The sequence below is a fragment of the Cetorhinus maximus genome, chromosome 18 (assembly GCF_964194155.1).
Source record: "Cetorhinus maximus chromosome 18, sCetMax3.hap1.1, whole genome shotgun sequence".
Taxonomy (NCBI): Eukaryota; Metazoa; Chordata; class Chondrichthyes; order Lamniformes; family Cetorhinidae; genus Cetorhinus; species Cetorhinus maximus.
This window is the reverse complement of record NC_135896.1, coordinates 704752-724030: the sequence shown is the minus strand read 5'-3', so window position 1 is coordinate 724030 and position 19279 is coordinate 704752. Positions and strand designations below refer to the sequence as shown.

The following is a 19279-nucleotide window of genomic DNA, read 5'->3' as shown; positions in this document are numbered from 1 at the left end:
TATAGTTGAGGAACATAGGAACAGGCATCGGCCATTCAATACTGTGGCTACATGAGCAGATCAGAGGCTGGGAATCCTACAAAGAGTAACTCACTTCCTGACTCCCCAAAGCCTGTCCATCTACAAGGCACAAGTCAGAAGTGTGATGAAATACTCTCCACTTACCTGGATGAGTGCAGCTCCAACAACACTCAGAAAGCTAGACAGGACAAAGCAGCCTGTTGATTGGCATCCCATCCACGAACTTCAACATCCACTCCTTCTGCCACCAACGCACAATGGCAGCAGTGTGTACCATCTACAAGATGCACTACAGCAACTACCCAAGGCTCCTTAGACAGCACCTTCCAAACCCATGACCACTACCATCTAGAAGGAAAAGGGCAGCAGATAGATAGGGACATCACCACCTGGAAGTTCCCCTCCAAGCCACTCACCATCCTGACTTGGAACTATATCGTTGTTCCTTCACTGTCGCTGGGTCAAAATCCTGGAACTCTCTCCCGTCCTAACAGCACTGTGGGTGTACCGACGACATACATGGACTGCAGCAGTTCAAGGAGGCAGCTTCTCAAGGGCAATTAGGGATGGGCAATTAATTGCTGGTCCAGCCATCGATGCCCACATCCCATGAAAGAAAAAGAAAATGCCTCGAGTCTGTTCCACGATTCAATTAAATCGTGGCTAGGAAGCCAGGAATTTATGTTCAACTATATAAAACACTAGTCAGGTGTCAATCCAATTCTGGGCATAACATTTTAGGAGATAGTGGTCTTTTGAGATAGTGCAGAGATTTACCAGAATGGTACCAGAGATAAGGAACTTCGGTTATGTGGAGAGACTGGAGAAGCTGGGGTTGTTCTCCTTGGAGCAGTGAAGGTTAAGAGGAGATTTGATCGAGGTGTTCAAAATCATCAATACTTTTGTTAGAATAAATATGAAGAAACTATTCCCACCTACAGAAGGGTCAGTAACCAGAGGACACAGATTTAATGTAATCAACAAAACAACCAAAGGATGAGAAAGTGAAGAGTTGTTATGACCTAGAATTTACTGCCTAAAAGGGTGGTGAAAGTAACAACATCTTGCACTTATATTAACGTATTAATGCCCCAAAGCATTTTACAGGAGAGTTCCCAAAGCAAAATTTGACACCAAGTCACATAGGGATGTATTAAAACCAATAACCAAAAGCTTAGTCAAAGTGTTAGGTTTTATGGAACGCCTTAAAGGAGAAGAGAAAGAGTTGGTGAGGTTTAGGAAGGGAATTCCAGAGCTTAGGGTCTTGGCTGCTGAAGACATCACCGCCAATGGTAGCATGATTAAAATTGGGGATTGCAACAGACCAGAATCAAAGGAGCGCAGATATCTTGGAGGGTTGTGGGGCTGGAGAAGATTACAAAGATAGGGAGTTGTGAGGCCTTGGAGGAATTTGAAATCAAGGATGAGAATTTTTAAATTGAGGCGTTGCTTAACTGGGGGACAATGCAAGTCAGTGAGCACGGGGTGATAGATAAACAGGACTTGATACAAGTTAGGAGATAGGCAACAGTTTTGGATTACCTAGGAGCTGCGCTGGGCCAGTAGGAAGGAGTGGAGGGACAGAGAATGGTCTGTGCTGGTTAGTGTAAGGGCACTGCATGTTGGGTTAGATTGTTTGTATAAATAGACAAATGGAAAGTTCAATAACCAACAAAAGAAATACCAGCAAAAGAAAGAAGGACTGTGATATAATTAAAGAAATTAGCATAGAAAGGGAAGAGGTTCTAAGTGGTCTGGCAGGCTTAAAAGTAGATAAATCTCCAGGCCTGGATGAAATGTATCCCAGGCTGTTGAGTGAGGCAAGGGAGGAGATAGCAGGGGCACTGGCAATAATTTTCAATACCCCTCTGGCCACAGGAGAGGCGCCAGAGGACTGGAGAATAGCTAATGTGGTACCGTTATTCAAGAAGGGAGGAAGGGATAAACCAGGGAACTACAGGCCAGTCAGTCTAACCTCAGTGGTGGGGAAACTATTGGAAGCAATTCTGAGGGACAGAATTAACCTACACTTGGAGAGGCAGGGATTAATCAAGGGCAGTCAGCATGGTTTTGTTAAGGGGTCATGTCTGACCAATTTGATTGAATTCTTTGAAGAGGTGACCAGGTGTGTAGATGAGGGCAATGCATTTGACTTCAGCAAGGCTTCTGATAAGGTCCCGCATGGGAGACTGATAATGAAGGAAAGAGCCCTTGGGATCCAAGGTCATTTGGCAAATTGGATCTAGAATTGGCTGATTGGCAAGAAGCAGAGGGTGATGGTTGAGGGGTGTTTTTGTGACTGGATGCCTGTGTCCAGTGGGGTTCCACAGGGATCGGTGTTGGGTCCCTCGCTGTTTGTGGTATATATATATAAACGATTTAAACTTGAATGTAGGAGGGTTGATCAGTAAGTTCGTGGATGACACGAAAATTGGTGGGATGGTAAATAGTGAGGAGGATAGTCTTAGGTTACAGGAGGATATAGATGGGCTGGTCAGATGGGCTGATCAGTGGCAAATGGAATTTAATCCGGATAAGTGTGAGGTGATGCACTTGGGCGGGGCAAATAAGGCACGATAAATGGTAGGACCCTGGGAAGTACCAAGGATCAGAGGGACCTTGGTGTGCATGTCCACCGGTCCTTTAAGGTAGCGGGACAAGTAGATATGGTGGTTAAGAAGGCATATGGGATACTTGCCTTTATTAGCCGAGGCATAGGATACAAGAGCAGGGCGGTTGTGCTGGAACTGTATAAAACGCTGGTTAGGCCACAGCTAGAGTATTGCGTGCAGTTCTGGAATCCACATTATAGGAAGGATGTGATTGCACTAGAGAGAGTGCAGGGGAGATTCACCAGGATGTTTCCTGGGCTGGAGAATTTTAGTTATGAGGAGAGTTTGGATACACTGGGGTTATTTTCCCTGGAGCAGAGGAGATTGAGGGGGGACATGATTGAGGTGTATAAAATTATGAGGGGCATAGATAGGGTAGACAGAAAGGAATTTTTCCCCTTGGAGGAGGGATCAATAACCAGGGGGCATAGGTTTAAAGTAAGGGGCAGGAGGCTTAGAGGGGATGTGAGGAAGAGCTTTTTCATCCAGAGGGTGGTGTGAATCTGGAACTCGCTGCCTGAAAGGGTGGTAGAGGCAGAAATCCTTATAACATTTAAGAAGTATTTGGATGTGAACTTGTAATGTCATGGCATACAAGGCTATGGGCCTAGTGCTGTAAAATGGGATTAGAACAGTTAGGGACTTGTTTGACCGGTGCAGACTTGATGGGCCGAAGGGCCTTTTTCTGTGCTGTAGACCTCTTTGACTCTATGACTCCCCCACTCATAGACACTCACACAGCTGTCATCCGCTCATCCTGGAAGGTAACAAAACCCATTCCCAGCCTTTTCAGGGTAATCCGATTCCGCTCAGCATTAAACTCATCTGTTAGCTTCTCCTCCAACTCACTGTAGTACTGCTCCGCATCCACCTGCAAAAGAGACGGAAACACCAGGTAACCAGCTGGCCATGTACCTCATAGCCCTTGGGAGATAATTGGCTTCCAACAAACACAACCATTTTCCTTTGTAATGTGCTAGGTATGACTTCAAGTAGTGGCGAGCTTTCCCACTGATTCCCATTGACATAAACTGGAGGAACAGCACTTCATCTTCCGACTAGGCACTTTACAGCTTTCCGGGCTGAATATTGAGTTCAACAACTTTAGATCTTAAACTCCTTCCCCCCATCCCCACCCCGTTTCTTCCCCCTTCCTTTTGTTTTTTTCAATAATTTATATAGATTTTTCTTTTCCCACCTATTTCCATTATTTTTAAATCTACAACTGTAATACCTTGTCAGCCTTTCCACCCCACCTCCCCTAGAGCTGTACCTTGAGTATCCTGCCATCCATTCTTAATTAGCTCATTCTCTTAGATAATATCACCACCTTCAACACCTCTTTGTTCCTTTTGTCTGTGACATTTTTTGATTATCTGCTCCTATCACTGCTTGCTTGTCCCTACAACCACACCCCACCCCCCAACTTCTCTCCCCCCACCTTAAAGCAGGTTATATTTCACCCCTCTCCTAACTGTACTCAGTTCTGCTGAAGGGTCATGAGGACTCAAAACGTCAACTCTTTTCTTCTCCACTGATGCTGCCAGACCTGCTGAGTTTTTCCAGGTAATTCTGTTTTTGTTTTGGATTTCCAGCATCCGCAGTAGTTTTTTGTTTTTATCTCTGTGTTTAATTGACTGCCACTACTCTTCAAGAAATGCCTTCCTTGAAGAAGTATTGCTCTGTTCTCAGACAGGATTTCCGTCTGTCTCTTCTGCCTTGTTCACCTTCATTGCTTTCCATTTCTCTCCTGGTGTTTGACAAGGTGTTTACTAAAACTCGCTTTCACAGCCATATTTCCTTTCTCAGTGACTGTCTCCGTCTCCGACTCACCCCATGTGGATTTCAACTGAAATTTCATCCCTCTTGTTTCGAACCCACCCAGGATTACAGGTATCTCCGGGACATAAAACGTTTCTCGGACTGCTGTTCCCGTCGCATTCTGAGATCCACACTCAGTGCCATGCGCCGCCATATGAACACACTCGACCTCTCCCTCCAGCAGCATCGCCGCACCCTTTTTCAAAGCTGCGCGTGCCCCCAGTTTCATTTTATTCTTCGCCTCATCCGACGCCTCAACAAGAAACTTTTTCTCTTTCTCTCAAGTGCTAAGGAACGCAAGCTCCAACAACTCATCGACACCAACACCCATCTGGGACCCTCCACCCCTGCTTGTCCCTCCGTACCCACCCCATCTTCCAATCCCAGTCCCAGCCGCGTATTCACTATACCCCCTGACCTTCCCCTCTCCGATGCTGAACGTTCAGTGCTCAGCAAAGGACTTAGTTTCATACCCTTACGCCTCATCTCAATTAATTTCGGGCTCGGCACGATGCTGAACTCTTTTTCCGCCGTCTTCGTCTCCGTGCTCACTTCTTTGGGCAGGAGTCCTCTCCCCGCTCAACGGATCCTTTTACCCACCTCCAATATTCTCCCTCAACCTGGACCCCTCCCTCTGGATTCTTACCTTCTCTTGATCTTTTCATTGAGAACTGTCGGCGTGACATCAGTCGTCTCAATTTCTCTGCTCCACTCACCCATTCTAATCTGTCTCTCTCTGAACTTACTGCACTCCGTTCTCTCAGGTCCAACCCCAACATTGTCATCAAACCCACTGACAAGGGTGGTGCTGTTGTTGTCTGGCGCACTGACGTCTACCTCGCGGAGGCTGAGCGTCAACTCGCAGACACTTCCTCCTACCGCTCCCTGGACCATGACCCCATCAATGAACATCAAGCCATTGTTTCGAGGACTGTCACTGACCTCTTCTCCTCTGGAGATCTTCCTCCCACAGCTTCCAACCTGATAGTCGCCCAACCTCGGACGGCCCGCTTCTACCTCCTACCCAAAATCCACAAACAGAATTGTCCCGGCAGACCGATCGGGTCAGCCTGTTCCTGCCCCACGGAACTCATTTCTCGTTATATTGACTCCCTTCTCTCTCCCCTTGTCCAGTCCCTTCCCACCTACATCCGTAATTCCTCTGACACCTTACGTCACATCAACAATTTCCAGTTCCCTGGCCCCAACCGCTTCCTCTTCACCATGGACGTCCAATCCCTCTACACCTCCATCCCCCACCAGGATGGTCTGAGGGCCCTTAGCTTCTTCCTTGAACAGAGGCCCGAACAATCCCCATCCACCACTACTCTCCTCCGTCTGGCTGAACTTGTTCTCACACTGAACAATTTCTCCTTTAACTCCTCTCACTTCCTCCAAATAAAAGGTGTGGCTATGGGTACCCGCATGGGCCCCAGCTATGCCTGTTTCTTTATGGGTTATGTGGAACATTCCTTGTTCCAGTCCTACTCCGGCCCCCTCCCACAACTCTTTCTCCGGTACATCGATGATTACTTCGGTGTGGCTTCATGCTCTCGTCTGGACCTGGAAAAATTTATTAATTTTGCTTCCAATCTCCACTCCTCCATCATTTTCACATGGTCCATCTCTAACACTTCCCTTCCCTTCCTTGACCTCTCTGTCTCAATTTCTGATGATAGACTGTCCACCAATATCCATTACAAGCCTACGACTCCCACAGCTACCTCGACTACAGCTCCTCACACCCCGCTTCCTGTAAGGACTCCATCCCATTCTCTCAGTTCCTTCGCCTCCGTCGCATCTGTTCTGATGATGCTACCTTCAAAAACAGTTCCTCTGACATGTCCTCCTTCTTTCTTAACTGAGGTTTTCCACCCACGGTCGTTGACAGGGCCCTCAACCGTGTCCGGCCCATCTCCCGCGCATCCGCCCTCACGCCTTCTCCTCCCTCCCAGAAACATGATAGGGTCCCCCTTGTCCTCACTTATCACCCCACCAGCCTCCGCATTCAAAGGATCATCCTCCGCCATTTCCGCCAACTCCAGCATGATGCCACCACCAAACACATCTTCCCTTCACCCCCCCCGGCGGCATTCCGTAGGGATCGTTCCCTCCGGGACACCCTGGTCCACTCCTCCATCACCCCCTACTCCTCAACCCCCACCTATGGCACCTCCCCATGCCCACGCAGAAGATGCAACACCTGCCCCTTCACTTCCTCTCTCCTCACCGTCCAAGGGCCCAAACACTCCTTTCAAGTGAAGCAGCATTTCACTTGCATTTCCCCTAACCTAGTCTACTACATTCGTTGCTCCCAATGCGGTCTCCTCTACATTGGAGAGACTAAACACAAACTGGGCGACCGCTTTGCAGAACACCTGCGGTCTGTCCGCAAGAAAGACCCAAACCTCCCTGTCGCTTGCCATTTTAACACTCCACCCTGCTCTCTTGCCCACATGTCTGTCCTTGGCTTGCTGCATTGTTCCAGTGAAGCCCAACGCAAACTGGAGGAACAGCACCTCATCTTCCGACTAGGCACTTTACAGCCTTCCGGGCTGAATATTGAATTCAACAACTTTAGATCTTAAATTCCCTCCCCACATCCCCACCCCGTTTCTTCCCCCTCCCTTTTGTTTTTTTCAATAATTTATATAGATTTTTCTTTTCCCACCTATTTCCATTATTTTTAAATCTACAACTGTAATACCTTGTCAGCCTTTCCACCCCACCCCCACTAGAGCTGTACCTTGAGTGTCCTGCTATCCATTCCTAATTAGCACATTTTCTTAGATAATATCACCACCTTCAACACCTCTTTGTTCCTTTTGTCTGTGACATCTTTTGATTCTCTGCTCCTATCACTGCTTGCTTGTCCCTACAACCACACCCCCCAACTTCTCTCTCTCCCCCCCCCCGCCACCTTAAACCAGGTTATATTTCACCCCTCTCCTAACTGTACTCAGTTCTGCTGAAGGGTCATGAGGACTCGAAACGTCAACTCTTTTCTTATCCACCGATGCTGCCAGACCTGCTGAGTTTTTCCAGGTAATTCTGTTTTTGTTTTGTAAACTTTGCTAGGGCTCCTTGATGTCACACTTGGTCAAATATGGCCTTGATGTCAAGGACTGTTCTCTCATCTCAATTCTGGAATTAAGCCATTTTATCAATCTTTGGACCAAGGTTATATTAACCTGCCTAATTAAGACCCCCTAATGTCTCGGTTTTCACTACAAGGGAGTGGGGGATGGGGAGGGGTGGGGTGTGTGGTGGCTACGGGCAGGTGAGGGCGCAAGATAAAGTTGGGCCCCCCGACCCCAGAAGCAGTCCTATTAAAAGCTGATAGGCCGTTTAGCCCTCACTCTCATACCACCCCCACACACACACTAAAGCTACTATGCCAGCTCATGCCCCTCCATCTAATCCCCTAGCTCCTTATAGCCCTAAGGCCAACTCATGTCCCCACCCACCCCCACAGCTCCTCATACCAGCTGTCAAACAGAGTCCCCTGCTGAAAAATCCTTTTATGAATCTGGGCTCTCAGCTAAGCATGCACAATGAGACCATCCAGTTCTACTGAAAGAGTTCTCACATCTGCCCTCATTATGCATGAGTGAGAGCTGGAGAGAACTGTTGATTTTGCTTGATTGATATCTTTCAGTGGTTATAATAAATTGCTCCTTCTGTGAGCTCTTTTGTCAATGTCTCAATGTTTATTTGCATAAGATTAAGAGGTGGGAAGTGTTTGAAGCCTCTGTTATTGACACTTTGACGATCTGTCTAATTGACACTTTTATAGGGTGTAGGAACATCAGTTTTTTTTCAAAAGGAGATTTGCGAACGGATGTTTTTTTCGAACAGTTCCACACATGCCATTGTTACTATATGGTTCATTGGTTCTGTAGACAGTGTTTACTGGTTGAATGGGCATGGAAGGGCACGAGTTGGCCTGGAGGGTATGAGGGGCCATGGGGGTGGGTGGGAGGTATGAGTTGGCATGGAGGCTATATGGGGTCATGGGGTTGGATGGGGGAAGTATGAGTTGGCATGGGTTTGCATGGAGGGGCATGGAAGGCCTATGGGGGGCATCGGCAAGATCTTTTGAACTTACCTTTCAAAAGGTTCCAGAATCCAAACTAAGATTCACAACTCCTTTGAGGTGCCATGAACCATGAATCATCCAGAAGCTGGCCTAACTCCATGAAATTTGCAGGGGGCTAGGAGAAGCCTACCCCCCACAATGCAGCTTAGTCAGGTCGGGAGTGCAGGGTGTGTGCTCACTATGGGCATTCTTATCCTGTGCCAGCAAAAAGTGGGCGCACACGAATGGGGCGGGAAACTTGGAATCAGGTCCTGCCCGCCATTTTTAAATAGCTCCAGAGTCATTCCATCTCTGAAAATCCAGGTCCCTGAATCAGCAACCCATTTCCTAAGTCTTCTATCTCTGCTATCCTTATATCCTCACTCTCTATACCATTGTGCCCAATTTACATCCCAATGCCTTGTCCTTCTCCTGAATCTCAGTGAATGACACTCTGTTACATTCTGTGTCTCATTGCCTCATCTATTTGAGTCTCTTTCACTGCTCCAAACAGCTCCTCCGCCACCACCAGCCCCCCTGCCTCCTCCCAAGGCAGCTCACCGCCCCCTCCCCCCACTGCTGTAGACAGCTGTTCCACCCTCCCCCTCCTCAGCCCCAGGCAGCTGTTTGACCTTCCCCCCCTGCAGGCAGCTCCAGCCCTCTCCACAGACTCAATTCTGCCTGCTTTTAACACGTCTATTTGTTTCTTTTCTATACTGATGTTTCCATTCTTCTCACCTGTTCAAACCCACAGGAGTCGCAGCAACAGATCCGAGCGAATGGATGGGTCTTAATCATTATCTTTCCTTCCTTTTGGGCCTTGGCTGTGAAATATAGGCGGCCTTTCATTGCCTTTCGTCTGAGAGAGGAAAATAGAAGTTACAAACACAATAGAACCAGAGGTAGGGACTCAGATGTTTCTTTCCTGGTTTCCCCGATCTCTCCTGAAGATTTCTGGGTTCATTGTACTACACGTACTGTGTGCCTTCAATATGACAGATTCCCATGTTTAAACATCGACTATCAGCAGAATAATCACATTTGAGGCATCACAACTCAGCATTATGCTGTTCTCACCCATTACCTATACATGTATGCAGCAGAGGTCACTGGCTTCAAATCAGGAGCAGGAATTCTTGATAATTTTCCCCACTACAGCACCATGATGCTGAGGCCAACTGCATCTCTATCAAGATCAATGAACTCACAATGGGCATTGTGCTTGGCTCTTAACTGCCCTCTTAAGTGGCCTAATAAGCTAGCAAGTCACTCAGTTATCACCTTCTTAGGGGCACTCACATCCTGAGAATGAATTTAAAACATCTTCAATTGTGTATGACAGCATTAAGCACAACCCAATGCTTCAGATACCCAATGTTCTACGGTACCTTTTACAACCTCAGGACTTCCCACTAAGATAAAAGCAAAAAACTGCGGATGCTGGAAATCCAAAACAAAAATAAAAATACCTGGAAAAACTCAGCAGGTCTGGCGGACCTGCTGAGTTTTTCCAGGTATTTTTATTTTTATTCAGGACTTCCCAGGCGTTCTACAGCAAATGAACTACTTTTGAAGTGTAGGAACCAAATGAAATATTTCCAAGTTTGCTGACGACACGAAACTTGGTGGGAATGAGTGGTGAGGAGGGTGTTAAGAAGCTTCAAGGCGATTTAGACAGGTTGAGTGAAATTATCCACTTCGGTAGGAAAAATAGAACGGCAGCGTATTATTTAAATGGTGATAGATTGGGAAATGTTGATGTTCAAAGGAACTGGGGTGTCCTTGTACACCAATCACTGAAAGCAAGCATGCAGGTGCAGCAAGCAGTTAAGAAGGCAAATGGTATGTTGGCCTTCATTGCAAGAGGACTTGAGTACAGGAGCAAGGACGTCTTACTGCAGCTGTACAGGGCCTTGGTGAGACCACACCTGGAGTATTGTGTGCAGTTTTGATCTCCTTACCTAAGAAAGGATATACTTGTCATAGAGGGAGTGCAGCGAAGGTTCACCAGACTGATTTCTGGAATGGCAAGATTGTCGTATGAGGAGAGCCGACGAGGCCTGTATTCAATGGAGTTTAGAAGAGAGGGGATCTCATTGAAATGTATAAAATTCTGACAGGGATGGACAGACTGGATGCAGGGATGATGTTTCCTCTGGCTGGAGGTCTAGAACAAGAGGTCTCAGGATACGAGATAGGCCATTTAGGACTGGGATGAGGAGAAACTTCTTCACTCAGAGGGTGGTGAACCTGTGGAATTCTCTACCACAGAGGCAGTGGAGGCTAAGTCACTGAATATATCTAAGAAGGAAATAGATAGATTTCTGGACTCCAAAGGCGTCAAGGGGTATGGAGAGAGAGTGGCGATAAGGCGTTGAGATAGAGGATTAGCGATGATCACTTCAAATGGCTCAAAGTTCCTAGCTTCTATGTTTTTCTCATATCCCCACCCACCCCTTGTAGGAAACATGACAGCCAATTTTCAGAAAACAAGATCCCACAAACAGCAGTGACAAAGTATTCACAGTAGTTGCCTCTTCCCACTCCTCTTCGTTTCAGCCCATCAACGTTCTAACGACTCTGGGAAAAGTCGTTTCTCCTCAATTTTCCACTGGATTTATTAATGACCATCTTATGTTCATGGCCCTAGTTCTGGACTCCCCCACAAGTGAAAACATTTTCCCTACGTCTACCCTATCAAATCCTTTCATAAGCTTAAAAACTTCTAACAGGGCACCTCTCGGTCTTCTCTTTTCTAGAGAAAAGAGCACAGTCTGTTCAATCTTTCCTGATAGTTATAACTTTTGAGTTTTGGTATCTTCTTTGTACCTTGTCCAATGCCTCTATACCCTTTTCATAATATGGAGACCAGATCTATCCACAGTAATCCCAGATAAGCCCAGGTGCTATAAAAGTTTAACAGAACTTTTCTGTTTTTTGATTCTACAGCCCTAGAAGTGAACCCCAATGTTTTCACAGAATTGTTATGGTGTAGGAGGCCATTCGGCCCATCATGTCTGCACCAGCTTTCTGAGCCTTTTCCCAATAACACTTAAATAATCATCTAATGCCCTCTTGAATGCCTCAATTGAACCTACCTCCAACACACTTCCAGGCAGTGCATTCCAAACCCTAACTACTCACTGTGTGAGAAAGCTTTTTCTTACCATTCAGCAGAAAGAAAGGAACAGATAAAGAGTGAGAGAATAGAAAGGACAATAGGAGTGAGAGAGGCAAGAAGCAAAGACAAACTGAAGAGTGAGCAGTCAGTCGGGGCAGGAGGTTATTCACCATAGTGGGGGTTCTAGTTGGGACACTGAGAGGAGTTCTAGTCGGGTCGGTGGGGGGGTGCCTGTCCAGTCTGATCAGTGTGGGGGGAAAGGGAGTCTGGTCTGATCAGTGGGGAAAGGTCTAGTCATGTAATTATGGGGGGAGGGGGATCAAGTCGGATCAGTGGTGGGGGGAGGAGTTCTACTCAGATCCATGTGGAGAGAGCGAGTCTAGTTCGATGATTATGGGGGGAGGGAGTATAGTCGGATCAGTGCCGGGGGGAGGGAGTCTGGTCTGATCAGTGAAGGGGGCATGGTTGGATAATTAGAGGGAGAGGGGCTCTAGACAGATCAGTGCGAGGGAGGGGGTCTAGTCGGATCAGTGTGGGGGAGTGGGTCTAGTCTGATCAGTGTGGGGGGAGGGGGTCTAGTCAGATCAGTGCGGGGGTAGGGGGTCTAGTCAGATCAGTGCGGGGGTAGGGGGTCTAGTCGGATCAGTGCGGGGGTAGGGGGTCTAGTCGGATCAGTGTGGGGGGAGGGGGTCTAGTCGGATCAGTGTGGGGGTAGGGGGTCTAGTCGGATCAGTGTGGGGGTAGGGGGTCTAGTTCGATCAGTGTGGGGGTAGGGGGTCTAGTTCGATCAGTGTGGGGGTAGGGGGTCTAGTTCGATCAGTGTGGGGGTAGGGGGTCTAGTCGGATCAGTGTGGGGGTAGGGGGTCTAGTTCGATCAGTGTGGGGGTAGGGGGTCTAGTTCGATCAGTGTGGGGGTAGGGGGTCTAGTTCGATCAGTGTGGGGGTAGGGGGTCTAGTTCGATCAGTGTGGGGGTAGGGGGTCTAGTTCGATCAGTGTGGGGGGAGGGGGTCTAGTTCGATCAGTGTGGGGGGAGGGGGTCTAGTCGGATCAGTGTGGGGGTAGGGGGTCTAGTCGGATCAGTGTGGGGGGAGGGGGTCTAGTCGGATCAGTGTGGGGGGAGGGGGTCCAGTCGGATCAGTGTGGGGGTAGGGGGTCTAGTCGGATCAGTGTGGGGGGAGGGGGTCTAGTCGGATCAGTGTGGGGGTAGGGGGTCTAGTCGGATCAGTGTGGGGGGAGGGGGTCTAGTCGGATCAGTGTGGGGGGAGGGGGTCTAGTCGGATCAGTGTGGGGGTAGGGGGTCTAGTCGGATCAGTGTGGGGGTAGGGGGTCTAGTCGGATCAGTGTGGGGGTAGGGGGTCTAGTCGGATCAGTGTGGGGGTAGGGGGTCTAGTCGGATCAGTGTGGGGGTAGGGGGTCTAGTCGGATCAGTGTGGGGGGAGGGGGTCTAGTCGGATCAGTGTGGGGGGAGGGGGTCTAGTCGGATCAGTGTGGGGGGAGGGGGTCTAGTCGGATCAGTGTGGGGGGAGGGGGTCTAGTCGGATCAGTGTGGGGGTAGGGGGTCTAGTCGGATCAGTGTGGGGGTAGGGGGTCTAGTCGGATCAGTGTGGGGGGAGGGGGTCTAGTCGGATCAGTGTGGGGGTAGGGGGTCTAGTCGGATCAGTGTGGGGGAGGGGGTCTAGTCGGATCAGTGTGGGGGTAGGGGGTCTAGTCTGATCAGTGCGAGGGAGGGGGTCTAGTCGGATCAGTGTGGGGGTAGGGGGTCTAGTCGGATCAGTGTGGGGGTAGGGGGTCTAGTCGGATCAGTGTGGGGGGAGGGGGTCTAGTTGGTTAATTATGGGGTGAGGGAATCCAGTTGGACTAGTGCCAGGGGAGGGGGTCGGGTCAGTGAAGGGGAGGGGGTCAGGTCAGTGAAGGGGAGGGGGTCGGGTCAGTGAAGGGGAGGGGGTCGGGTCAGTGAAGGGGAGGGGGTCGGGTCAGTGAAGGGGGAGGGGGTCAGGTCAGTGAAGGGGAGGGGGTCGGGTCAGTGAAGGGGAGGGGGTCAGGTCAGTGAAGGGGAGGGGGTCGGGTCAGTGAAGGGGAGGGGGTCAGGTCAGTGAAGGGGAGGGGGTCGGATCAGTGAAGGGGAGGGGGTCAGGTCAGTGCGGGTGAGGGGGTCAGGAGGGATCAGTGCGGGTGAGGGGGTCAGGAGGGATCCGTGAAGGGGAGGGGGTCGGATCAGATCATTCTATTCTCCTCCAGGGCTTCCGCTGTTTTGAGCCCTCGGTATCTGCCATAAGCCTCCCTTTTCCTCTGTATCCAACCCTGTATATCCCTCGACATCCAGGGGTCCCAGGATTTGTTGGTCCCACCCTTTGTCTTTACTGGAATATGTTGGCCCTGTGCTCTCCCTATTTCCTTCTTGAATGAGTCCCACTGCTCTGACGCAGATTTACCTAAAATTAGTTGCTCCCAGGCCACTCTGGCCAAGCCATATTTTATCTTATTAAAATCGGCCTTCCCCCAATTTAGAACTCTGATTTCCCATCTTTGTCCTTTTCCATTACAACCTTGAATCTAACAGATTTATGATCACTATCTGCAAAATGCTCCCCCACTGATACCTCTACCACTTGCCCGGCTTCATTCCCTAAAATTAGGTCCAGGACCGCCCCCTCTCTTGTGGGACCTTCTATGTACTGGCTTAAAAAGCTCTCCTGGATGCATTTTAAGAATTCCGCTTCCTCTAAACCTATCACACGATGACTAACCCAGTTAATGTTTGGGAAGTTGAAATCCCCCACTATTACTACCCTATTATTTTTACACTTCTCTGAAATTTGCCTACATATCTGCTCTTCTATTTCTCTCTGTCTTTTTGGGTGCCTAAATTGAACAGTGCAGGGGAGAGGAGTCTAGTTGGATCAGTGCGGGGGAGGGGGTCTAAATCAAACAGTGCAGGGGGAGGGGGTCTTGTCCGATCAGTGAGGGGGAAGGGGCGTCTGTAAATACAGACCGGGGATTGGAGTGAGGAGCGCCTATAGATACAGACCGGGGATTGGAGTGAGGAGCGGAGCTGAGCAGCGCCTATAAATACAGACCGGGGATTGGAGTGAGGAGCGGAGCTGAGCAGCGCCTATAAATACAGACCGGGGATTGGAGTGAGGAGCGGAGCTGAGCAGCGCCTATAAATACAGATTGGGGATTGGAGTGAGGAGTGAAGCTGAGCAGCGCCTATAAATACAGACCGGGGATTGCAGTGAGGAGCGCCTATAAATACAGACCGGGGATTGGAGTGCGGAGTAGAGCTGAGCAGCGCCTATAAATACAGACCGGGGATTGGAGTGAGGGGCGGAGCTGAGCAGCGCCTATAAATACAGACTGTGGATTGCAGTGAGGAGCGCCTATAAATACAGACCGGGGATTGGAGTGAGGGGCGCCTATAAATACAGACCGGGGATTGGAGTGAGGGGCGGAGCTGAGCAGCGCCTATAAATACAGACCGGGGATTGGAGTGAGGAGCGCCTATAAATACAGACCGGGGATTGGAGTGAGGAGCGCCTATAAATACAGACCGGGGATTGGAGTGAGGGGCGGAGCTGAGCAGCGCCTATAAATACAGACTGGGGATTGGAGTGAGGAGCGCCTATAAATACAGACCGGGGATTGGAGTGAGGAGCGAAGCTGAGCAGCGCCTATAGATACAGACCGGGGATTGGAGTGAGGAGCGCCTATAAATACAGACCTGGGATTGCAGTGAGGAGCGGAGCTGAGCAGCGCCTATAAATACAGACTGGGGATTGGAGTGTGGAGCGGAGCAGACCTGAGGGAGAGAGTCGGGAGCTGAGCAGTGCACTGTTTCAGCTGTTTCGCTGTTTCAGCTGCTGTGAGGTTGCAGTCCGGGGAAAAAGAGAAAAAAAGCAACTTTAACATCACAGGAAGTAAGTAAGTTGCTTGGCCGGTAAGTGCTCAGTCTAAGGGACAGTGTGAGAAATCAGCTTAGGACAGGCAAGTTCACAAAGACCTATAAATAAAAAGAACCAAAACTTTAAAATAATAAACCAGAATTTGAAAACTTTAAAATTAAAATAAAACAATATAATAAAAGAAAGCAATAAAAATAAAGTAATTTAAACAAATATCTAAAACAGATACCTTGTAGCTAAGAAGCATGTGGTACTAGCATTCAATAAACACAGTAAATTGTAGCATACATAGGAAGAAAGTAATTAAAGTAAATTAACTAAATAACATAAGTTAGAATGGTGGCGCAGGTGTTATGTTGCAGCTGTGAGATGTAGGAGCTTTTGGACATCAGGCGATCCAGGACAAACACGTCTGCAGGAAGTGGAAGCAGCTTCAGGAATTCCGGATCAGGATTATTGATCTGAAAGCTGAAATGCAGACACTGCGCAACATATGGGAAGGGGAGAAATACCTGGGTACTTTGTTCCAGCAGACAGCCACACCTCTTAGAAGAGGGTCATCTGTTTTGGTCAGCAGTGAGGGACAGGAGATTGTGACTGTCAGTGAGGCAGACAATGGGACGAGCAGACAGTAGTGGAGGAGCCTCAGACTTTGCAATTGTCAAACAGGTTTCAGGTGCTCACAACCTGTGTGGATGAAAGTGAAGTCTGCAAGGTGGATGAGCTGACTGGCCATGGCACTGTGGTACAGGAAGCTGTTCAAGCAGAGGCAGCAAAAAGAAATGTAGTGGTTGTAGGGGATAGTATAGTGAAGGGGATTGACACTGTTCTCTGCAGCAAAGTGCGAGAGTCCAGATGGCTGTGTTGCCTGTCTGGCGCCAGGGTTCGGGATATCTGCTCAGGTCTGGAAGGACCTTGCAGTGGGAGGGGGAGGATCCAGTTGTCGTGGTCCATGTAGGTACCAATGACATAGGTGGAACTAGGAAAGAGGTTCTGCAAAGTCAGTATGAGGAGCTAGGTACCAAATTAAGAAGCAGAACCTCAAATGTAATAATCTCTGGATTATTACCTGAGCTACGTGCAAATTGACATAGGGCAAATAAGTTTAGAGAGATGAATGCGTGGCTCAAAGACTGGTGTGGGAGAAGTGGGTTCCAGTTTGTGGGGCACTGGCACCAGTTCTGGGGAAAGTGGGGGCTGAACCTTTGGGGCAGTCTACACCTGAACTGTGCTGGGGCGAGTGTCCTCGCAAATCGCACAACTAGGGAAGTAGAGAGGGCTTTAAACTAAACAAGAATGGTGAGGGATCAAGCTTGGGTAGCAATTCAAGGTGTAGAGTCAAGACAGGAGAGTAAAATAGTAACGTGAGAAATGAGGGTCAGAGAATGGCAGGAACGGACAGAGAGAAAAAAACTAAGGATACATCAAAATCAAGACTAGATGTTACAAAGGTAACAAAAAGACAAAACTGAAGGCTCTCTATCTGAATGCACATAGCATTCACAACAAAGTAAATGAATTGATGGTCCACATTGAAGCAAATAGATATGATCTGATAGCAATTACATAGACATGGCTACAGAACGATAACGTTTGGGTCCTTAATATTGAGGGTACATGATATTCAAGAAGAATAGGAAGCTAGGTAAAGGTGGAGGGATAGCACTGTTAATCAAAGAGGGCATTGGTGCAATAGTTAGAGATGGTCTTGGTTCAGGAGATCAGGATGTAGAATTGGGTGTAGATGAGGAATAGTAGGAGAAAAAAGTAATTAGTGGGAGTGGTGTACAGGCCCCTAACAGTAGCCACAGTGTAGGACAAAGTATTCAAGAGAAAACAGTGTGTGCTTGTGATAAAGGAACAGCAATAATCATGGGTGATTTTAATCTACACATAAACTGGAAAAATCAGATTGGCAGTAGTAGCCTGGATGAAGAGTTCTTAGAATGCTTTCATGATAGTTCCTTAGAGCATCATGTTCTGGAACCAGCCAGAGAGCTGGTTATATTAGACTTGGTATTGTGTAACATGACAGGATTAATTAATGACCTCAGAGTAAAGGCACCCCTAGGTAATAGCGACCACAATATGATTGAATTTTACATCCAGCTTGAAAGGGAGAAGAGTGGGTCTAAGACAAGTATCTTAAACTTAAATAAGGGCAACTATGTGGGGATGGAAGCTGAGCTGGCTGAAATGAACTGGGAAGCTAGGCTAGAGGATAGATCAATAGAGAAGCAGTGGCAAACATTTAAGGGGATATTTCAGAGTATTCAGAAGTACATTCCTATTATAAAGAAAAAACTCTAAGGGGAAGACCCACATCTGTGGTTAACTGAAGAAGTTAAGGAAAGCATCAAATTTAAGGAAAAAGCATACAACTCCACAAAGATGAGTAGCTGGACAGATGGTTGGACAGAATATAAAGAACGGCAGAGAATGACTGAAAGGTTAATCAGGAGAAAGAAATTAGGGTTTGAGAGCAAGTAAGGTGAGTGTTGGTCCTTCAGAGAGTGACAGTGGGGAGTTAATAGTAGATAATAAGGAAATGGCAGAAGAAATGAACAAATATTTTGCTTCTGTGTTCACTATAGAGGATTCAAAAAACATTCTAGTAATAGTTGCAAATCAGGAGGTGAAAGGGAGAGAGGAACTTAGTGAAATTGAAATCACTATGGTACTGAGCAAATTGATGGAGCTGCAGGCTGACAAATCTCCGGGTCCCAATGGATTACATCCTAGGGTCTTAAAAGAGGTAGCTAATGAGGCAGTAGATGTGTTGGTGTTAATTTTCCAAAATTCACTAGATTCTGGAAAGGTTCCATCAGACTGGAAAGTAGCAAATGTAACTCCTCTATTCAAGAAGGGAGGGAGGCAGAAAACAGGAAACTATAGACCAGTTAGCTTGACGTCTGTCGTGGGGAAGTTGTTAGAATCGATCATTAAGGAGGTTATAGTTGGGCACTTAGAGGAGTTCAAGGCAATTGGAAAGAGTTAGCACAGTTTTGTGAAAGGAAAACATGTTTAACCAATTTATTAGAGTTTTTTGAAGGAGTAACGTGCACAGTGGATAAAGGGGAGCCTGTAGATGCACTATACTTGGATTTCCAGAAGGCATTTGGTGCCATGTCAAAGATTATTACGGAAAATAAAAGTGTATGGTGTAGGGAGTAACATATTAGCCTGGATAGAAGATTGGCTGGCTGGCAGAATGCAGAGAGTATGCATAAATGGGTCTTTTTCGGATTGGCAGGATGTGACGAGTGGAGTCCCACAGGGGTCTGTGCTGGGGCCTCAGCTTTTTATGATTTACATCAATGACTTAGATGAGGGGAGTGAAGACATGGTAGTGAAATTTGCAGATGACACAAAGATAGGTAGGAAAGTATGTTGTGAAAAGGGCATAAGGAGTTTGTAGATGGATATAAATAGGTTGAGTGAGTGGGCAAAGATCTGACAAATGGAGTTTAACTTGGGAAAATGTGAAGTTGTTCACTTTGGCAGGAAGAACAAAAAAGCAGAATATTACTTAACTGGAGAACGGCTGCATAAATCTGAGGTGCAGAGGGATCCAGGTGTTCTAGTACATGAGTCACAAAAAGTTAGTATGCGGGTACAGCAAGTAATTAAGAAGACTAATGGAATACTATCCTTTATCATGAACGGGATTGAACATAAAAGTAAGGATGTTATGCTTCAGTTATACTGGGCATTGGTGAGACC

The 19279-nt window shown here is 47.7% G+C and overlaps 1 protein-coding gene across 1 annotated transcript in view; it reads right to left on the bottom strand.

The window, feature by feature from the left end:
* tmem63c (transmembrane protein 63C) overlaps nucleotides 1-19279 on the bottom strand; it is a 148651-nt gene that overhangs the window by 42383 nt on the left and 86989 nt on the right. The window contains exons 11-12 of the mRNA XM_078561929.1: nucleotides 9271-9391; nucleotides 3371-3504 (exon numbers count right to left, since the gene is read on the bottom strand). Of these exons, the coding sequence (XP_078418055.1) occupies nucleotides 3371-3504; nucleotides 9271-9391 (255 nt within the window). The remainder of the gene's footprint in view (nucleotides 1-3370; nucleotides 3505-9270; nucleotides 9392-19279) is intronic.